This window comes from Antedon bifida, chromosome 4 (genome assembly GCF_963402885.1).
Source record: "Antedon bifida chromosome 4, ecAntBifi1.1, whole genome shotgun sequence".
In the NCBI taxonomy this organism is placed as follows: Eukaryota; Metazoa; Echinodermata; class Crinoidea; order Comatulida; family Antedonidae; genus Antedon; species Antedon bifida.
Genome location: NC_136229.1, coordinates 27,370,547 through 27,391,259, shown reverse-complemented (window position 1 = coordinate 27,391,259; position 20,713 = coordinate 27,370,547). Strand labels below are relative to the sequence as shown.

The following is a 20,713-nucleotide window of genomic DNA, read 5'->3' as shown; positions in this document are numbered from 1 at the left end:
AATGAATTAAATCTAAAATTGACTAAAAATAATAAATATGAATAACAACACTTTATTTTAAATGTAAAAACAGGAATTGTGTTGTAATTCTTCCTATTGTTTTCATACTTTATGATATTTTTTTATCATTTACAAAATTGTAATTTTAGAGTGTTTTATGAGGGACTGTGGTGACATTCTACGAAATGATCCTTCTGCTGTGAGTGGTGAATATGTGATACAGCCAGGTGATGGAGGACCAGAGATTACTGTGTACTGTGACATGAAGGATGGCGGTTGGACTGTAAGTATAAAAACAATAATTTAGATATTAGAGTGGTCTAGTCTGCAGCTAATTACTATTTGCAGTTAAACACTACGAGCTACACCTAACTGTAAACAAATAAGTATATCAAATTTTAAATTACAATACACTAATAAATCTTCTTTACTATTGGTCAAGTTCTTACAACTTTTTTCTTATTTTCATCACTAAAATGGGTTTTTCATTATTGTTTTAGCTTTATTCATTTCTGCCATCGTAAACAACCATCTCGCATTGTGCGGGATGGTCCTGCATTTCAAAGCAATTTTTTAAACATGCATTGTGCACAAACACAAGCATAATTACACATTTGTCCGTATCATGATCATTTCTTAAATTTTTTGTAACTACTGTGGAGTAGCTTTGCGTCAGGGTGTTTAATTCATCAGATGTTTTGCCCTACTGTGACTTTTTGCTTTAAGTACATTGAGAATACTTCAACAAGTAATTCTTGGGTGGGACTCGAATCTACGACCAACCAAATCACTGAAACTGACGTTTATACCTCTAGATTTCTTTAGTGAAGTACAATACTATCTTTATTCATTAAGTACTATATATGGTCATTACCAGGTAATACAGAGAAGAGAAGATGGATTGGTTGATTTCTACCGAAATTGGGCAGAATACAAAGAGGGTTTTGGAAATGTAAACTCAGAGTTCTGGCTTGGTAACGAACAGATCAACCGCATAACATTTGATGGCAGTTTTGAGCTCTTAATAGAGATGACTGATAACTTGGATGAAATGAAGATCGCAAAATATTCTCACTTTCGTGTTGGTACTGAGGACTCTAACTATGCTTTGAAAATCAGTGGATACACAGGAACGGCAGGTTAGCACATTCAATCAATTTTTACACAAAGAATTAAAAGTATTATTTTTCTTTATAGGCCTACACCTTTGTACCTTGCACTAAAAATAGACTAATACACACTTTGTGCCTTTTTGTTGTTGCATTTATCACTTTTTGAGTATAATAAATTGAATTGTCAAAACAATTACGAATGCACATAATAAATTGAGTTAAATGATAAGAACATTGACTGGAATTAAATGGTTTAAACAAGCTTACAGCACAGTAAATTCAACATACCTTAATTTGGATTTTCAACATGTAACACATTGCCTTCATAAGAAGAATCCTACGTTGCATCTAGTTATGTACCAGTTTAAACTTTCACCCGAATGTAATGAAACACATGGCCAAGGTTCCAATTTAATTTTAAGGTACTACACCATATTTTGAATAGATTTGAAATATAACAGATTTTAGCTTGCCAACGAAATTGTTAAAAATGAAATAGAAAATGAGGAAAAATGTTGTAATAATATTAAATCAAATTGGCAAATGTTCAGTGCACTGATTAAGCTAGGTTATAATGAAGTTGCCTTTGGTATAATATAAGCTATAAAAACAGTTGTGTTTAATAATTAATTAATTTTGACTCTACAGCTCAATATGTCGGTCGGTTGGTTGGTAAACACTAACTCAAATTTGAGAACGCGACTTCAGCCATGTATGGCCTTGTTTTATATGAAAAATAAAGAAAAAGAAAAACAGAAATTTGAAATTTATTTAGGTTAAACTTAACAATATGACATCTAAAGATAAAAATGCAACATGATATCAAATCTGAAAGAAATTGGACCAATATTAAAGAAAACTACTATATAAACAATCAACTAAAATAACTAAAAATGGAATATAACAATTCTAAAAATGATATTAAAATGTTCAATGAATTTGCTCCCACATTTAACAACAACATTTCAATTTACTGTAGATAGCCATAATAAAAGTACTTGCAGTCAAAGTAATAACAACTTGCCCATTTAATTATGGAATAACTCCTAAAGGTAAAAAGACATTTATACTGTGGATTAACAAAATTATGTATTTTCAGATAGGCCTACTAAATCACATAACATCAGAATTTGTCATAATACATAAGTCTCACAACTTTGAAATACTCTAAACTCTAAACTGACTCATCTTCTAGTACCTCATAAATAGTTTTATTAAGTTATTAAATTTTATTATTTTAAATGTTGTAGTTACTAAACCACTTTGGAAATTAGTTTTCGCTTCCATTGTTGTTTTTGGAAATCATTACATTTGTATTGAAAGTATATTACGGTTAAAATATAAAAATAATATTAATGTTTTAGTCAATGTCAATTTTATCATATTTTCATAGTTGTATTTTATGTTGTATGTAATATGAATTAATATGGTTCATGTTAAAAGAAAAACAAGTAAAATAATAAGTAAACATTGAATGAGCAAATTATAATTATAATATATTTATTTTTTTTTTGAAAAAAAAAAGGTTTATGATTTAAAAAAAACAAAAAACAGGATGTTAATCTAAAAAAAAACATAAATTAATCAAAACACTCATTATATTAATTTTTTCCATGTTTAAATAAAACAATTGTATATGTAAAAACTTTATGTATGCAGTAAACTAAAGATGATATGTTTTGTTTGTGTAGGTGATTCTTTGGCATACCACAATGGTCAACAATTTACAACGTATGATAGAGACAATGATAAGTGGAGTAGTAACTGTGCTGAGAAATACAAAGGTGCTTGGTGGCACAAATCCTGTCATCAATCAAACCTGAATGGCCTTTACTTTACACCAGGTGCAAATGATGACACAAGCACCCACTGGTATCATTTCAATAATAATAAGAAAAGTCTCAAGAAGACAGTGATGATGATTAAAAGAGCACCATAAGAGAGTTTTCATTATCACTTTAGTAATTTGTCTAATTTGGCTCACAAATATAAAAAGTGGCAAATATTGATGTTATTAAAGATGCAAAAATCATGTTTGGTTATCATACTTTTTGTGTTATATTAATTATTTTAAATGAATAATAAAACCTTGGTTTAATAACATAATGACGAAATAAAATTAATTTAAATATACAGTGCTTCAATTTAATCACATACAGTACATAAGTTTATGATTACGATAATTTATTAAATAATAATTATAGTATTATCAGAATTTTAAAAAATATATGCCAATATATAATACTACATAGTAATATCATTATTAATAAAAGATACTACTGTACTTGGATGACGTGTTATAATCTTTAGTAAATCATTATTATTGATATTTTAGTTTTACTAATTTAATTAAAAGGGTATCTGGTTTTATGGTTATACATTCTTTATAATTCATTCATTCAATCTTTTATTTTGGAATATTGCAAGTAATATTGGATTTAAATTAATTAAAAATAAACTACTAATTATTACTACTCATCTCAGGATTGGGTTATTGGTACAACTATGGAGTTATAATAGTATCCATGATACAACTCAACAATAGACTTTATTCACATTTAATATCAGAAATCTGCTGAGAACTAAATTCTAAACTCTTTAGAAAAACATACTCTTTGCATGACCTGCAATTCAATATTAGTGTGGATAAAAAACTTGTTTTGGTCCATAAAATAGTACCAAAAGGTATCAAAGCCTCTTTGCCTGTAAAATTGTTTTTATTAATGCTTAACTAATATTAAATATTAATTATTAATAATTTTTTCTCATAAGCAAATAAATACAACAAAGAGAACTAGAAATGCATGAAGTGTTTCTGTGTTATTTACCATTGATATTCATAACTGACCATATGGATAACTGGGGACAGAGAAACTAGGAGCCCGTTCGGATGGAACAAATTTACATGTGTAATGGTCGCGTGTGGTGTAAATTTTGAGATAAACTTGCTGTTTCAAAAATCCACCTCATGAGGTGGATTTTTCAATTACACCTTAAACCGCAAGCTGATTAACCGCAAGATAAGGAGCAATTTGACCTTAATAGTGTAAAGAGATGCATGAAATTTGTTTTTTTTACATTACACATGTAAATTGTTCATCGTCTGAACGATCACTGATTACATATGTAAAGTTACACATGTAACTGATTTTATGTCCGAACACAGCCTAAGAGAAAGAGACAGTAGCTGAGAAAATCAAACTTATCATCATGTCTTAAAAAAGGCAATTACTAAAGTGTTAAATCTCATTCACGAACAAATTAGCTAAACAAATTAAACAGTCACAACAAAGCTAATTCTGTTTTGAGTGTTTACAAAAGTTTTTCATCTCATTCACGAATCAATTAGCTAAACAAATTATCAACAAATATCCAAACAAACTTATACAATATTCAAATATTGTTCAGTATAATGTAATTTGTAACATTAAGATTACATCAGAAATCCTATTATAAACCTTTTAGTTGAAAGGGTGTGGTATAGAAAACATCTGGGTTGTTCCCCAATCAACAACTATAAAAAAGGAGTGGATTCCAATATTGCACTGTCAGACCTGTGGCAATAGATTCATTGTTCAGCTGATGTGTAGAGAACATTGAAAATACAGTTGTAAGTATTATATTTAAAATTGTATATCAATTTAGAATAATATTAAAAAGGAATGTTTGATGACTTTAACCGTTGAAGTCTAATGTTGGGAATTGAAGAGTTGGTCACTATTGAGCAAGCTATGTTTAAATGTGATAGTACAGCAATACTGGTCCTGTTTTATTTATTATTAAACTCTATCTATATAAAGGTGAGTCCCGTGTTCATTCTGAACGTAGGGGAAGGAGCTGTTAGGAGCTCATTGTACTAAGCCTTGGCATTATGTGGTAGGGTGGCCAGTTTCTTTCCATGCCGCCTTTTTCTCCCTAGTATTTTCAACTAGGTACTCATTTACAGCTGAGTGGACTGGGAGTTGTTGGGAATTGAACCTGCGTCTATCTGTATGACAGTCAAGTATCCTAACCACTCAGTTATCCATATACACTATCAAAATAGTTTGACAAAAAAGTGTGATGTGCCCAAATATGGTAGTGATATGATATCATCATGTCCATATATGGGAACTTTACATTTTCTTTTGTCAAATAAAGTTTCATATTGTAGACAGAACTTTAGAGTTGCTTTAATTTATTAAGTTATTTTTATTTTCATCCTTTCTTAAAACTGTGGCCGTACTTGCGTAAGACCATAAGCTTCAATTGGCTAGTTATTATTATCTATAGGCTATTGATTTTGATTCCATATATTTAGTAACTCCAAAGGCAATTGTGAATCTAGGTACCTGAAAATTCCCAATTTTTTCATGTGTTTTTTTTAACCAAAGACACTGTCATAATATTTGTGTATATGGGTATCTTTTCTAATTTAGTTTAAATTTGTCAATTGTATTAAGTGAGCTTCCAAGTATGGATTCCAGAGCTTTAGTCATCGGCTGTATGTTGGTTGTGTTAGCTACCTGTCACCCAAGTCAGAATGTGTGTCCCCCTCCCCCAACAAGTGGAATATTTATTTGCTATTAAAGAATAGTATATAGATAACAGGGCAATGGTAGAACAGGAATATTACTTTTACAAAAGCTTGTCTACATAAATATGCCAGGCTTATATTCTAAATGTTACCTTAATCTAAGAAATTGTTTTTTTAAATATCAAAACATTACTGTACTATGGGAGATTACATAATGTAAAATAAACACAGGCAAAATGCTTTAGGATATTTTTGGATAAATGAAATGATAGTACTTCAAAAGAAATGTCAAAAATATATATGATATTTTTGGAACAATCATTTTCAATATCATGTTAAACAAAGTAACTAATTAATGTTTTGTAAAATGTGCTGTATTGTGTACTATAGCAAGCTTTTTTATTAATGCAAGACAAACTTTGTCATTTTAGGATCTTTTATCAGGGACTGTGGTGACATTTTGTTAAATTGTCCCTCTGCATTGAGTGATGAATATGTGATACAGCCAGGTGATGGAAGACCACGGTTTACTGTGTACTGTGAGATGAGAAAAGACGGGGGTTGGACAGTAAGTACAGTGGCGCAACGCCAAGACCCATGGTAGGTCCTCAAATGGTGGGGCGCAAAAAAAAACCCCGGAAAGGGTCTGGACAAAACCCCCTTGGCCACTCTAGCATTAAAAGCCTTTTTTGACATATTTTAATGCCCATTTTGATTCAAAATTTTGTAAGCAATATTATTTTAAACAGAATGTTTTATTTATTTTTTTCTGAGCCCTGCTCTGGCCCCTTGAGCTCCAGGGTCGCTGGGGTTAGCCAGTGAGCACTCTTAACCGTTAGGCCACAAAGTAAGTATCAGCACAAATTTATCAGAGGGGTGAACCTAATACAGTGTTGGTTGGTATTTTTTGCAAATCTAATATGGCATGATTAGGGTTAATACATGTGCAAGACCAAACCACACTTAAGTTCTAAAAATTGCATAGATAAGTAATTCATTTAAGCTAAATACTACTGTAAATGAATGACAATTATAAGTAAAATTACTGCGCAAGTTCTTATTGCTATAAGTATAAATAACATAAAAATATATAACAAAATATATTTATATATTGTCAATAACAGGTAATACAAAGAAGAGAGGATGGATCAGTTGATTTCTATCGTAATTGGAAAGAATACAAAGATGGCTTTGGAAATATGAACACAGAGTTCTGGCTTGGTAACGAACAGATCAACCGCATAACATCTGATGGTGATTATGAGCTTTTAATAGAGCTAACTGATCACTTAGACATAACAAGGGTTGCAAAATATTCTCACTTTCGTATTGGTACTGAGGACTCTAACTATACTTTGACAATTAATGGATACACAGGACCAGCAGGTTAGTATCTTCAATCAAACATAATAATTTCAAAATAAAATTTGTCAATAAAATGTCATTAATTAATTTAAGTACGTTAAAATTGGTTTAATATGTTAAAAAATCACACTTAATTATGTACAAAGTAGTCTTTAAAAAGAAATATAGTGGTACAATAAACATTCATATATAACTAAATAAACCAGAGTACTATCTTTGGAAAAAAACATACAATTTAAAAAGAAGCAATCACCTAAACTAGGAGACTCTAAACTAGGCAGTTGCTCTAATAATTATTTAAGAAATGAAAATATATCAACATGGTATACATATAATTATTATGGTTTTCAGCATGTATCTGACACAGTGATGTGACACTTTGTATATTGTATTTTTTTTATCTGTTTTTTAATATCTCAGAGCAAACATAATTTCTATGTATATTTTTACATGCAAATGACAATAAATGAAAGTAATTTTCTACTAATGAATGAATAAATCTAAAGAGTTTTCACGCTTTATACAAAAAACTTTAAAAAAAATTAATTTAAATAAAAGAATAAAAAAGTAAACTAAAGATGATACAATATTTTGTTTGTGTAGGTGACTCTTTGGCATACCACAATGGTCAACAATTTACAACGTATGATAGAGACAATGATAAGATGTCGAGTTATAACTGTGCTGAGAAATGGAAAGGTGCTTGGTGGCACAATGCCTGTTATCATTCAAACCTGAATGGGCTTTACTTTCCATCAGGTACAGATGATGACACAGGCATCAACTGGGTTAAACATTTTGATAGAGGTCTCAAGACAACAGTGATGATGGTTAAAAGAGCACCATAAGAAGACCTCTATTATACTACTGTAATTCATTAATAAAAATTAATTTCAGAAATTCAATATTAATATTATAGGCCTATAATGAAAGCTACTTATTGGCTTTATTGGCATTTTATTAATTATATCTACAGTATATATGTGATTTGTTTACAGAAACTAATAAATCATAATAATATTATTATTTGTATTTCAATCTAATTATAATATCTATAAAATTATAGATAATCTTAATGAATCATTAATTAAAAATTATTGTATTTCTTGGCAGTCATGGTATTAAAAAGTTATTATTAACGGATTCATTGATTTTCTAAAAATATCTGCTCTAGTGCCTACTGTACATTTAGTATATATAAGTTTTTGTGACAAAAAATGTGATGTGCCCATACAGACATGATGATGTTATATCACTATCATATGGGCACATCACACTTTTTTTGTCAACTAGTTTGATAGTGTAAACAGTGCTTTATAGTATTCTACACATCAGGGAGCTCATCAACATTAAGGGAGCTAATATAAAAAAATCCCAAAATCATTAGATGTCATAAAACAGGCAACTATATCCAGGGTTCACAAGCCAGGAATTTAACTGCATAGAAATAGTAAATAACATCTTCAGCAAGCAAAACAATAACTATAACTGGGCAGAAGAATCATGATGCAATCGACATTATAAAATAATGGTAGAATAAATAACAATCACAACTCCTTAAAAGAAGTGATAGGAGAACCTGAAAGTACAGTATTGTAACAGACACCTGTCTATTTGAAAGCTCTTTTCTCACTAAGTTTCCTGTCAAAGAAGTTTGAGGTAATAAACATACATGCATTTAATGCATTTTACTGTACATCAGCAGAAAACAAGGCTTTATTCTGTATTCTAGTATATGATGTGTATTTAACAGCTCAATGAACTGAATAGAATAACATCTGTGTTGTTCCCAAACAAATCAAAAGAGAGGTGTCCCAATACATTGTGAGACATGTGATAATACATTTTGTGTGTAGGGAACATTGAACCAGTTGTGAGAATTACACTTCTATTTGAAACTAAAAGCATTTGATGACCTTCAACAATGTTTGCATTCACAATTTTTAGCAGTGAACTTTGACTGAACAGACGTAAGTTGACTTGCTCCATCTAAAACTGACTTTAATAAGCTAAGTGATTATTTTTTGGCTCTTATAACTCTTGTCACCACACTTATTCACTGACGAACTTTCAAGTCAATTATGGTGAAAAAGGAGCCCAAGAACGTCGCCAAACATGACACGGTGGATGAATCTGGTTGGTGCAAATTTCAAAAGCTACCGACTGAATTCAAATGTGGAATTCAGGGGAAGCTGGACTCTGTGCTGAAGGATCAACAAGCCATACTTACGAAGATAGACAACATGGAGTCTAAGCAAACTCAAATAAAGCAATCGATTGAATTTATAAATAATTCACTAGCAAACCTGGAAAATCAGGTAGATATTTTAACTTTTAAATTAAACTACTTCTACTGTTGAAACCAGTGAATCTAACTGTTTCCTTGCAAAAACCAAAACAAGTTCGATTGCTATTCTAGATCTTTCAATTTGGTTTATTGGAAGACAACAATGAAAATGCAATAGATAAAATTAAGAATTTGATCACTAATAAACTGAACTTAGTCAATATTGTAATTAAAAATGTTCACTGGAATAACTAGGCACATAGTTGCTATTAAAATTCATCCATCATCTACAACACTGTAAAGATGTTGTTAAAAACAGCCCATTTTTGTCACATGACTTTAAATGCGCAATATATTTACATTAAAAAACAAAGCATTGAGATGTGCTGATCAAGGTGTAAAGTGAGGAGAAAAAGCTTACTTCCCGTAGCAGGAATCTCTACATAGATTGTCAGTTATACTGAGAACAAGAACTGATTGGCCTGGAGGTGGTGTAGCAATATATCTAGATCAGACACATAAATACATATTGCATAATGATCTTTATTTTATTATTTCCAACAATTCTGAATCTATTTTTATTAAAATTAAACCCCTGACAAAAAATATTTCTGTAACGAAACCCTGAATTAACATTAACAACTATTTCTAAAATTATTCATAATGAAAACTGCAGGGATTTCAATATTGATGTACTAAACTGAAATTCAAACATCCAAATTTATCAGTAGGTCTACTTTGTTCAAAACGTACACGCTTCCACAATGACTTCAACCCTTATCGATAAAATCTCCAGCAGCATTATTGTGAATTTTCTATTCAGATATCTGATCATTTTCCCATCTTCTTTCTAAATAATTCGTCTGACAATACAATGAAGTAGGAGTCTAAATGTATTCATAAATAAATTAATAAAAAACATTTATCTTTTAAAATAATTATAATCATTATATTTCTTGTGTATAAAATATAATTTCCTTGTATTTAGAAAAGATGAATAAATTAAAATATCATTTAATTCATTTACTAAAAATTCTTTTAATCCTTTATAGCACTTTGATTTTACGATATCTTTCCTATGGTAATGTTGCATGGGCAGTCTGCATTAATAAATTTGAATCAGTATGTCCTTGGCTAAGTACTGAAACTTCAAAATACGACTACATCTTGAGACTCATGCATTGCGTATTTGTGCAGGTGTTTCCTTCAAATCCAAAACCAAAAGTCTTTTTTATAATTTTTGTATTCTTAATATCTATGATTTGAATAAACTTGAAATAGCATATACCAATATTTATAGTACTGACTGTTTACTGTCTTCTTTTTTTTCAATTTAGTTCAACCCAAAGGAGCCACTTAATTGTAGAGCAAGGTTAAAAAAATGGTTTAATTGTTCTACAGGATTTATACCAGGAATTTGCTGTTTGTTGGTTGCACTGGCCGGTATCATTATCTGTAGTCAGCTAATTTTTCCTTTTCCGAGCAGTAAGTAGAATGTATATAAAAAAGCTTTGCTATGTTCAACAATTGTGGGAAATTCATTCATTCATATTTTTATTTTGGAATACCATGATTACATATCCATAGCAACAAAAGAATCTAAGAAATAATAAAGGAAAATGATCCGATAAAGGTAAATTTATTTTTGTTTCTATTCACAGTTCATCCTAGTTTAGCCTCACATATATATTATCTTTATATTAAAATTATGCCTAATTCTAAGATGTACATTTAAAAACATTATAGTCAAACTATATGATATTATAAAAGAAAAGAAGTCTCAAATGGAATATTTCATTTTTATGGTTGAATACATTGAAACTCAATTGGTCACTTCCACAATTTTCTAAGCAATGATTTTTTTATTGAGGCTTAAAATGTAGTTCAATTTTGTTGTATTGAATTGAAATTATCAAAGTTATGACTATTTATGAATGTTGAAAGTTGTACTACAAAGCAGATAAACATGTATAAGGTCTTTATGGAATAATATTTCTTATTAATTCCACAAATTGATATTAAGAAGCAAGCCTTATTAAATACTACAGTATGTTGTCTTTGATAAACTTTGAGTATTTCAGTAATTAAGGATAAACAACTGTCAAGGATTATGTTTTGGATAAAAAGACAATTGTATCAAATTAAATAATATCAGATATTTTCTTTTCAATCAAACTTTGTATTGTTTGCAGTTTTTCGAGACTGCGATGAAATTAAAAAAAAAAATTCAACTGCTCTTAGTAAAGATTATTTGATACAGCCACATGATGGAAGACCAGCGTTTACTGTGTACTGTGACATAAGGAGAAGGGGTGGAGGTTGGACAGTAAGTATAATCACTAATTTATCAGCGGTGAAAACTGTATACAGTGTTTTTGTGGCTCAGTATTCATTGCAAATCTAATAAAGTATTGTTACAGGCTATCATTCATTGAGAAAACAACATCACACATCAAGAATAATTTGCACAACATTTGTAAGAGCTACCAGAGGGAGTAGATTCATTAGATGCAAGACCAACCACACTAAAGTTTGAAAACTTGCAAGAACAAACAAAATAAAAATACATTTTAACAAATGTTTTCTATAGTAATATTACTGGTCAAGTTTTTTCCCTATTAGTAGTAGTGTATAGATTAGCTTACGATAGTATAGTATACAGATATTGCCTGCTTAGAGGTGAAATATAAGATTTGACATCCCCGAGGGAATGATATTATGTTCGAGGGAATATATATATCCCGAAGCGGCAGCTGAGGGATATATATAATTCCCCGAGAACATAATATCATCCCGAGGGGATGTTAAATCTTATATTTTACCGATATAAAAGGCGATATCTGTTATATTACATAGCCAAGAACAAGTCTGGGTCGGGTGAAGCTAGGCTAGGCTATATCTAAGCCTCCTTGTTGTATTGTATGTAAACAAGCTGCCTAGACACCTTACCTTGTGAAGAATAATATACAGATAATTACTAATTAATGATTCCTTGGCAATAAAATATTCACTAGCCTAGGTCGTTTAAATAATAACAGAAGAATTTCCATCAATAAGCCTACATTAATAATAATAATATTATCATAGGCCGAATAAATAACAATTCGTCTTCTTCCTTCAAGCCGAATCACCGGATGTTCAGTTGCAAGTATCGTGCGTCGCGCGCGTACCGGTTACTACTGTGAGTATTAACCAATCACAAATGGTCTTTCATCACATCTAGGGAGGACTAATAACAAATGAGGGCGCTATGTATGCATAGTTTAAATAGTTTAGTTGATTAATTTCTTCAAGCAAGTTCCGTGGCGCAGTGCGTGAAGCGTTGTCTGGTGATGGAGGTGACAATTCCACCGCATTCCATCGCAGGTTCAAGATCCAGTAGATGACTTTTGTTTAACGCGAGTGTTGCCACACGAAAATTACACAGTCAATATCATCGAACTCGAGAATTTATATGATTAATGACAGGGACACGATAATTACGCGAAAATTACTCAGTCAATATCATCGTTCTCGAGGATATATACGATTTACGATCCTCGCAGTGGTTGTCATGTGATGCAGTTTCAACCAATCACGTTCACGTATTTACATAGGCTATGTAATATAACTTATTAAGTATCATCTGTTATGGTTATCATCAGGTGATACAAAGAAGAGAAGATGGATCAGTTGATTTCTACCGTAATTGGGCAGAATACAAAGATGGTTTTGGAAATGTGAACTCAAATTTCTGGCTTGGTAATGAACAGATCAACCGTATAACATCTGATGGCAGTTTTGAACTTCTAATAGAGATGACTGACCACTTAAATGTAATGAAGATTGCAAGATATTCTCACTTCCATATTGATGATGAGGAATCTAACTATGTTTTGACAATCAGTGGATACACAGGAACTGCAGGTTAGTATCTTCAATCAAACATAATTACGGTAATATGAATTAATATGGTTCATATGTTAAAAGGAAAAAATGTAAAATAATAAGCAAACATTGAATGAGCAACAAATTATAATTATAATATAGTAAAATAAATCAACCATATTGTATAATTTATAGAATAAAAAAAGACAAAAACACTATTTTTGGAGAAAAAAAAGTTTTATGGTTTAAAAAAAAAGAAACAATCTCCTCAAAACAGGATGTGAATCTCAAAAAAACATAAATTAATCAAAACACTCATTAGGTATACATTATTTTACATAGCATATATTAAATTTGTCCATGTTTAAATAAAACAATTTTATTAAAAAAACTGTATGTATGCAGTAAACTAAAGACGATAAGTTTTGTTTGTTTAGGTGATTCTTTGGCGTACCACAATGGTCAACAATTTACAACGTACGATAGAGACAATGATAAGAGTAGTGATAACTGTGCTGAGCATTGGAAAGGTGGTTGGTGGTACAAAAGCTGTTATGAATCAAACCTAAATGGCCTTTACCTTACACCAGGTACAGATGATTTGACAAGCATCAACTGGTTTCATTTCCATAATAATCGTGCCAGTCTCAAGAAGACAGTGATGATGGTTAAAAGAGCACCATAAGAGAATTTTTATTATAACTTGACTTTAATTTGGCTCATAATTATATAAAAAATGGCAAATATTGATTTTATTAAAGATGCAGTGAGATCAAAAATCATGTTTGGTTATCATACTTTTTGTGTTATATTAATTATTTTAAATGAATAATAAAACCTTGGTTTAATAACATAATAGTGAAATAAAATTCCATTATAAATAAAAGATACTACTGTATTTGGATGACGTGTTATAATCTTTAGTAAATCATTATTATTGATATTTATTTTAGTTTTACTAATTTAATTAAAAGGATATCTGGATTTATGGTTATACATTCTTTATAATTCATTCATTCAATCTTTTATTTTGGAATCTTGCAAGTAATATTGGATATAAATTAATTAAAAATAAACTACTAATTATTACTACTCATCTCAGGATTTGGCTATTGATACAACCATGAAGCTATAATAGTATCCATGATAGATACAACTCAACAATAGACTTAATTCACATTATCAGAAATCTGCTGAGAACTAAATAACTCTTTAGAAAAACATACTCTTGCATGATCTGCAATTCAATATTAGTGTCGATAAAAAACTTGTTTTGGTTCATAAAATAGTACAAAAAGGTATCAAAGAATGTTTGCCTGTAAAATTGTTTTTTTTAATGCTTAACTAATATTAAATATTAATTATTAATAATTTTTTCTCATAAGCAAATAAATACAACAAAGAGAACTAGAAATGCATGAAGTGTTTCTGTGTTATTTACCATTGATATTCATAACACTTGACCAAATTGTTAACTGGGGACAGAGAAACTAGGAGAAAGAGACAGTAGCTGAGAAAATCAAACTTACCATCATGTCTTGAAAAAGACAATTACTAAAATCTCATTTACGAACAAATCAGCTAAACAAATTAAACAGTCACAACAAAGATAATTCTGTTTTGAGTGTTTACAAAAGTTTTTCATCTCATTCACGAATCAATTAGCTAAACAAATTATCAACAAATATCCAAACAAACTTATACGATATTCAAATATTGTTCAGTATAATGTAATTTGTAACATTGAGATTACATGAGAAATCCTATTATAAACCTTTTAGTTGAAAGGGTGTGGTTAGAAAATATCTGGGTTGTTCCCCAATCAACAACTATAAAAAAGGAGTGGATTCCAATATTGCACTGTCAGACCTGTGGCAATAGATTCATTGTTCAGCTGATGTGTAGAGAACATTGAAAATACAGTTGTAAGTATTATATTTAAAATTGTATATCAATTTAGAATAATATTAAAAAGGAATGCTTGATGACTTTAACCGTTGAAGTCTAATGTTGAGAATTGAAGAGTTGGTCACTATTGACAGTTGAACCAAGCTATGTTTAAATGTGATAGTACAGCAATACTGGTCCTGTTTTATTTATTATTAAAGTCTATCTATATAAAGGCGAGTCCCGTGTTCATTCTGAACGTAGGGGAATGAGCTGTTAGGAGCTCATTGTACTAAGCCTCGGCATTATGTGGTAGGGTGGCCAGTTCCTTTCCTTGCTGCCTTTTTTCTCCCTAGTATTTTCAATTAGGTACTCATTTACAGCTGAGTGGACTGGGAGTTTTTGGGAATTAAACCCAGGTCTATCTGTATGACAGTCAAGTGTCCTAACCACTCGGCTGTCCATATACACTATCAAAATAGTTTGACAAAAAAAGTGTGATATGCCCAAATATGGTAGTGATATGATATCATCATGTCCATATATGGGCATATAACATTTTCTTTTGTCACATAAAGTATTGTAGACAGAACTTTAGAGTTGCTTTAATTGATTAAGTTATTTTTATTTTCACCTTTCTTTAAACTGTGGCCGTACTTGCGTAAGACCATAAGCTTCAATTGGCTAGTTATTATTATCTATAGGCTATTGATTTTGATTCCATATATTTAGTAACTCCAAAGGCAAGTGACTCTAGGTACCTGGAGATTCCTCATTTGTTTCATGTTTTTTTTAAACAAAGACACTGTCATAATATTTGTGTATCTGGGTATCTTTCCTAATTTTGTTTAAATCTGACAATTGTATTAAGTGACCTTCCAAGTATGGATTCCAGAGCTTTAGTCATCGGCTGTATGTTGGTTGTGTTAGCTACATGTCACCCAAGTCAGAATGTGTGTCCCCCTCCCCCTCCAAGTAAGTGGACCAATCATTTTCAATGTCAAGTTTAAACAATTATTTTGTATAAATTTGCTATATTTTGTACTACAGCGATCTTTTTTTTTATTATTGCAAGACAAACTTTGTCATTTTAGGATCTTTTATCAGGGACTGTGGTGACATTTTGTTAAATTGTCCCTCTGCATTGAGTGGTGAATATGTGATACAGCCAAGAGATGGAGGACCACAGTTTACTGTCTACTGTGATATGAGGAAAGACGGAGGTTGGACCGTAAGTATAGTGGCCAAAAGACCTCTGGTGGGCCCTCGAAAAAAGACCCCGGAAAGGGTCTTGGCAAAGCCTCCTTTGCCACTCTGGCATTAAGTCTTTTTGACATATTTTAATGCCCATTTTTCATTCAAAATTTTGTAAGCTATTATTTTTTTTAACTTTATACCTGTATTAATTACAGAATTATTTGTTTTCTGAGCCTTGAGCTCAGGGTCTCTGGGGTTTAGCCAGTGAGCATTCAAAACTGTTAACCTCTGAGTAAGTATCAGCACAAATTTATCAGAGGGGCTATACCTGGTTTTATGGCTTAGTATTTTGTGAAAATCTAATACGGCATTATTATGACACTACTGCCAGGTTAATTACAAGACCAAACCACACTAAAGTTCTAAAGCTTGCATATAGATAAGTACATTAGCTAAAAACTGTAAATTAATGACAACTAATCGTAAAAGTAAAATTAATGGTAAAGTTCTTATTCCTATAACACTTAATAATAATACAGGTATTATTTATTATCATTAACAGGTTATACAAAGAAGAGAAGATGGATCAGTTGATTTCTACCGTAATTGGACAGAATACAAAGAGGGTTTTGGAAACATGAACACAGAGTTCTGGCTTGGTAATGAACAGATCAACCGTATAACAACTGATGGAGATTATGAGCTCTTGGTAGAGATGACTGACAACTTGGACATTAAACAAATTTCAAAGTATTTTCACTTCCGTATTGGAACAGAGGACTCTAACTATGCTTTGACAATCAATGGATACACAGGACCAGCAGGTTAGTATATCTTCAATAATAATTTAAAAAAGAAACAGAGATTTAAAACAATTAACAATTTTTGGCTGAGTTGGTATAGATAGTGAATATAATAGTGGATTGTGAGTACAGTACATTCATCTGATTTGTTACTTTTATGTTCAACGAATTTAAAAATACTTTTATAACTATAAAAGACAAACCCAAATATTAATCTAAAAAAGTTGACAGTTTCAATAAAACGTCATTAAGGTAAAATATAAGTACTGTATGTTTAAATTGGTTTATACAATATTAAAAAAAAATCATACTTATATACAGTAGAATAGAAGAAAAAAATATCTTTTGTACAATGAACATTCATTGTATAACCAACTAAATATGTAAATATATATAATGTATACTGAGTATGAATTTGGTTATCCGTTGTCAAGCGAGGTCATTCATGCTCACTGCTGATTGGACGAAAGAAAAAAATTGTACGGTTTAAGAAAACAAATGGCTTGATCTATCGCTACAAAGTCTGAGCCCGAAGCAGGTACAAATTCAAATCATACAAATTTGGTGTGAACGATCCTATTCTTTACTGTGATGTCAACACATCTTTAAGAAGAACTAACAATTAGGAGGCGCTAAACAGGGCAGTTGCTATAAGAGTTGCGCACATAATGACCTGAAGAAAATAGTGTGCTCTCTATTTTGTGTCTAAACAGTATACACTACACTGTATACATACTACATACAGTTTAGCATAGGTAAAATTACAGGACCTGTCTTTTATTCCAATTTTTAACATGATGACATCATCAAAATGAAACACGAAGATAGCAATTTTGGAAGGAAATTATCCGAGGAACAACATATTAACGTGTTGAACGTAGCATATAGATGCGCTCTCTTTAAATGTGATGAACTATTACGCAAAAGATGAAAATATGACTTTTTAAATTCAACTGGCCATATGATGACATCACAAGATCCGATACACAAAATGTTTATATGAATTCGACAATTCAACAGCTTCCAGAAAACGTTTTAATGAGTATCACTTTTTATTCTGAGGAGCTATAACATATTGAAATTTACTGAGAGATGAAAATAAGTAACCAACGTTATTCACACTTTTGAACATGATGACATCATCAAAATTAAAATGTTTGTAACTCCTACAAAAGATAATTGATTGAGCAAACAAATATTAATATCTGGAAGAAATTAAGTTACGGATAAGCGAGATGCGCTCTATTAAATGTGATGAGCTATGACGAAAGAGGCAAAAATCCTATCTTTTATATTCAGGGGGTATGTCGTAACATCCGAGAGGTAACAATTTTGCATGAATTCATATCTACTTGCATTATAAGTTTAAAACATTTTTTTTTTTGACATGCGCAAAATGCCATGATTCGCGTAAAAAGTTGATTAAAAATTAATTTTGCGCATTCTAAAATTTTAAATGCGCATGTAACTTTGTATGAAACATGCCATTTTTTAAGCATAGAAAGTTGACTCATGTTGCGCAACTTTGACGTTTTTCAAAAATAGGAGGTGCATAACTTCATGTAAATGTAGATATGTTGACAAAGTTACGACATTTTATGTTTTAGAGAAACGCACCGGACAAAAATAGGGTGGAAAGAAAGAAGAATAATACAGAAAAAAAAAAGTTGATGATGATCTCATACAATCACAAGGAGTTATTCGCCAAGGGGCGGATAACTAATAAGTTATGGTATACATATAATTATTATGGATTTCAACATCTTTCTAAAAAGTTTTCACGCTTTATACAAAAACTTCTTAAGATAAAATTTATATAAGATTAATAATAAGTAACTAAAAATGATTTATTATTTTGTTCTTTAGGTGATTCTTTGGCATTTAACAATGGTCAACAATTTACAACGTACGACAAAGAGAATGATGTGCATGCATCAGTTAACTGTGCCGAGTATGTCAAAGGTGCTTGGTGGTACAATGCCTGTGGTTATTCAAGTCTGAATGGGCTTTACCTTTCACCAGGATCTACTTCTACTACTAGCATATTTTGGTATCATTTCAAGAACAAGTGGGAGAGTCTCAAGAAGACAGTGATGATGGTTAAAAGAGCACCATAAGAAGACCTCTATCCTAATTCAAGCTATAAAAATTCATTATTAATACTACTGTGCCTATGTGAAAGCTAGTTGTTTGCTGTTATCTACAGATTATATTTTTGATTTGTTTACAGAAACTAATAAATTATTAATATTATTATTTGTATTTCAATCTAATAATTATAATCAAATTATAGATAATCGTATTATGAATTATTAATTAAAAAATACTGTATTGCTTGGCACGGATTCATTGATTTAAAAAAAATTAAAATAAGAGTATTTGTAATCAGTATCTGTTTAAGTTCTGTCTACATTATCAAAGTTTATGTGATGTACATGTATGGACATGATGATGTTATATCACCACCATATTTTGGCACATCTCACTTTTTGTTGTCATAGTTTGATAGTGTAAACAGAGCTTTATAGTATTCTACACATCATGGTGCTCATCAACATTAAGGGAGCTAATATAAAAAAATCCCAAAATCATTAGATGTCATAAAATAGGCAAACTATATCCAGGATCACAAGCCAGGAATTTAACTGCATAGAAATACTAAATAATCTTCAGCAAGCAAAACAATAACTATAACTGGGCAGAAGAATCATGATGCAATCGACATTATAAAATAATGGTAGAATAAATAACAATCACAACTCCTTAAAATAAAAGAAGTGATAGGAGAACCTGAAAGTACAGTATTGTAACAGACACCTGTCTATTTGAAAGCTCTTTTCTCACTAAGTTTCCTGTCAAAGAAGTTTGAGGTAATAAACATACATGCATTTAATACATTTTACATCAGCAGAAAACAAGGCTTTATTCTGTATTCTAGTATATGATGCGCATTTAACAGCTCAATGAACTGATATAGAATACCATCTGTGTTGTTCCCAAACAAATCAAAAGAGAGGTGTTCCAATACATTGTGAGACATGTGATAATACATTGAACCAGTTGTGAGAATTACACTTCTATTTGAAACTAAAAGCATTTGATGACCTTCAACAATGTTTGCATTCACAATTTTTAGCAGTGAACTTTGACTGAACAGACGTAAGTTGACTTGCTCCATCTAAAACTGACTTTAATAAGCTAAGTGATTATTTTTTGGCTCTTATAACTCTTGTCACCACACTTATTCACTGACGAACTTTCAAGTCAATTATGGTGAAAAAGGAGCCCAAGAACGTCGCCAAACATGACACGGTGGATGAATCTGGTTGGTGCAAATTTCAAAAGCTACCGACTGAATTCAAATGTGGAATTCAGGGGAAGCTGGACTCTGTGCTGAAGGATCAACAAGCCATACTTACGAAGATAGACAACATGGAGTCTAAGCAAACTCAAATAAAGCAATCGATTGAATTTATAAATAATTCACTAGCAAACCTGGAAAATCAGGTAGATATTTTAACTTTTAAATTAAACTACTTCTACTGTTGAAACCAGTGAATCTAACTGTTTCCTTGCAAAAACCAAAACAAGTTCGATTGCTATTCTAGATCTTTCAATTTGGTTTATTGGAAGACAACAATGAAAATGCAATAGATAAAATTAAGAATTTGATCACTAA

The 20,713-nt window shown here is 30.8% G+C and overlaps 3 protein-coding genes and 1 pseudogene across 4 annotated transcripts in view; 3 read left to right on the top strand and 1 right to left on the bottom strand.

Moving 5' to 3' along the window:
- The window catches only part of LOC144839304 (dynein heavy chain domain-containing protein 1-like), a 103,967-nt gene that overhangs the window by 44,396 nt on the left and 38,858 nt on the right, over nucleotides 1-20,713 (bottom strand). The window lies entirely within an intron of this gene.
- Nucleotides 97-13,998, top strand: LOC144839882 (fibrinogen-like protein A). Its single transcript, XM_078695452.1, has 3 exons — nucleotides 97-283; nucleotides 878-1,139; nucleotides 13,585-13,998. Exons 1-3 carry the CDS (start codon nucleotides 158-160, stop codon nucleotides 13,830-13,832), a joined length of 636 nt encoding a protein of 211 aa, XP_078551578.1. The 5' UTR covers nucleotides 97-157; the 3' UTR covers nucleotides 13,833-13,998.
- On the top strand, nucleotides 5,568-7,841 carry LOC144841224 (fibrinogen-like protein A). Its single transcript, XM_078697481.1, has 4 exons — nucleotides 5,568-5,628; nucleotides 6,060-6,196; nucleotides 6,753-7,014; nucleotides 7,597-7,841. Exons 1-4 carry the CDS (start codon nucleotides 5,568-5,570, stop codon nucleotides 7,839-7,841), a joined length of 705 nt encoding a protein of 234 aa, XP_078553607.1.
- Nucleotides 15,919-17,102, top strand: LOC144841181 (fibrinogen-like protein A pseudogene; annotated as a pseudogene). The gene is made up of 3 exons (XR_013611997.1): nucleotides 15,919-16,009; nucleotides 16,129-16,265; nucleotides 16,794-17,102. The product of XR_013611997.1 is annotated as a fibrinogen-like protein A pseudogene (transcript).

Coding starts and splice junctions, on each gene's coding strand:
- LOC144839882 (XM_078695452.1), top strand. CDS start 158: ATGAGGGACTGTGGTGACATTCTACGAAATGATCCTTCTGCTGTGAGT. Junction 284..877: donor TGAAGGATGGCGGTTGGACT/GTAAGTATAAAA, acceptor GGTCATTACCAG/GTAATACAGAGAAGAGAAGA. Junction 1,140..13,584: donor TGGATACACAGGAACGGCAG/GTTAGCACATTC, acceptor TTGTTTGTTTAG/GTGATTCTTTGGCGTACCAC.
- LOC144841224 (XM_078697481.1), top strand. CDS start 5,568: ATGGATTCCAGAGCTTTAGTCATCGGCTGTATGTTGGTTGTGTTAGCT. Junction 6,197..6,752: donor GAAAAGACGGGGGTTGGACA/GTAAGTACAGTG, acceptor TGTCAATAACAG/GTAATACAAAGAAGAGAGGA. Junction 7,015..7,596: donor TGGATACACAGGACCAGCAG/GTTAGTATCTTC, acceptor TTGTTTGTGTAG/GTGACTCTTTGGCATACCAC.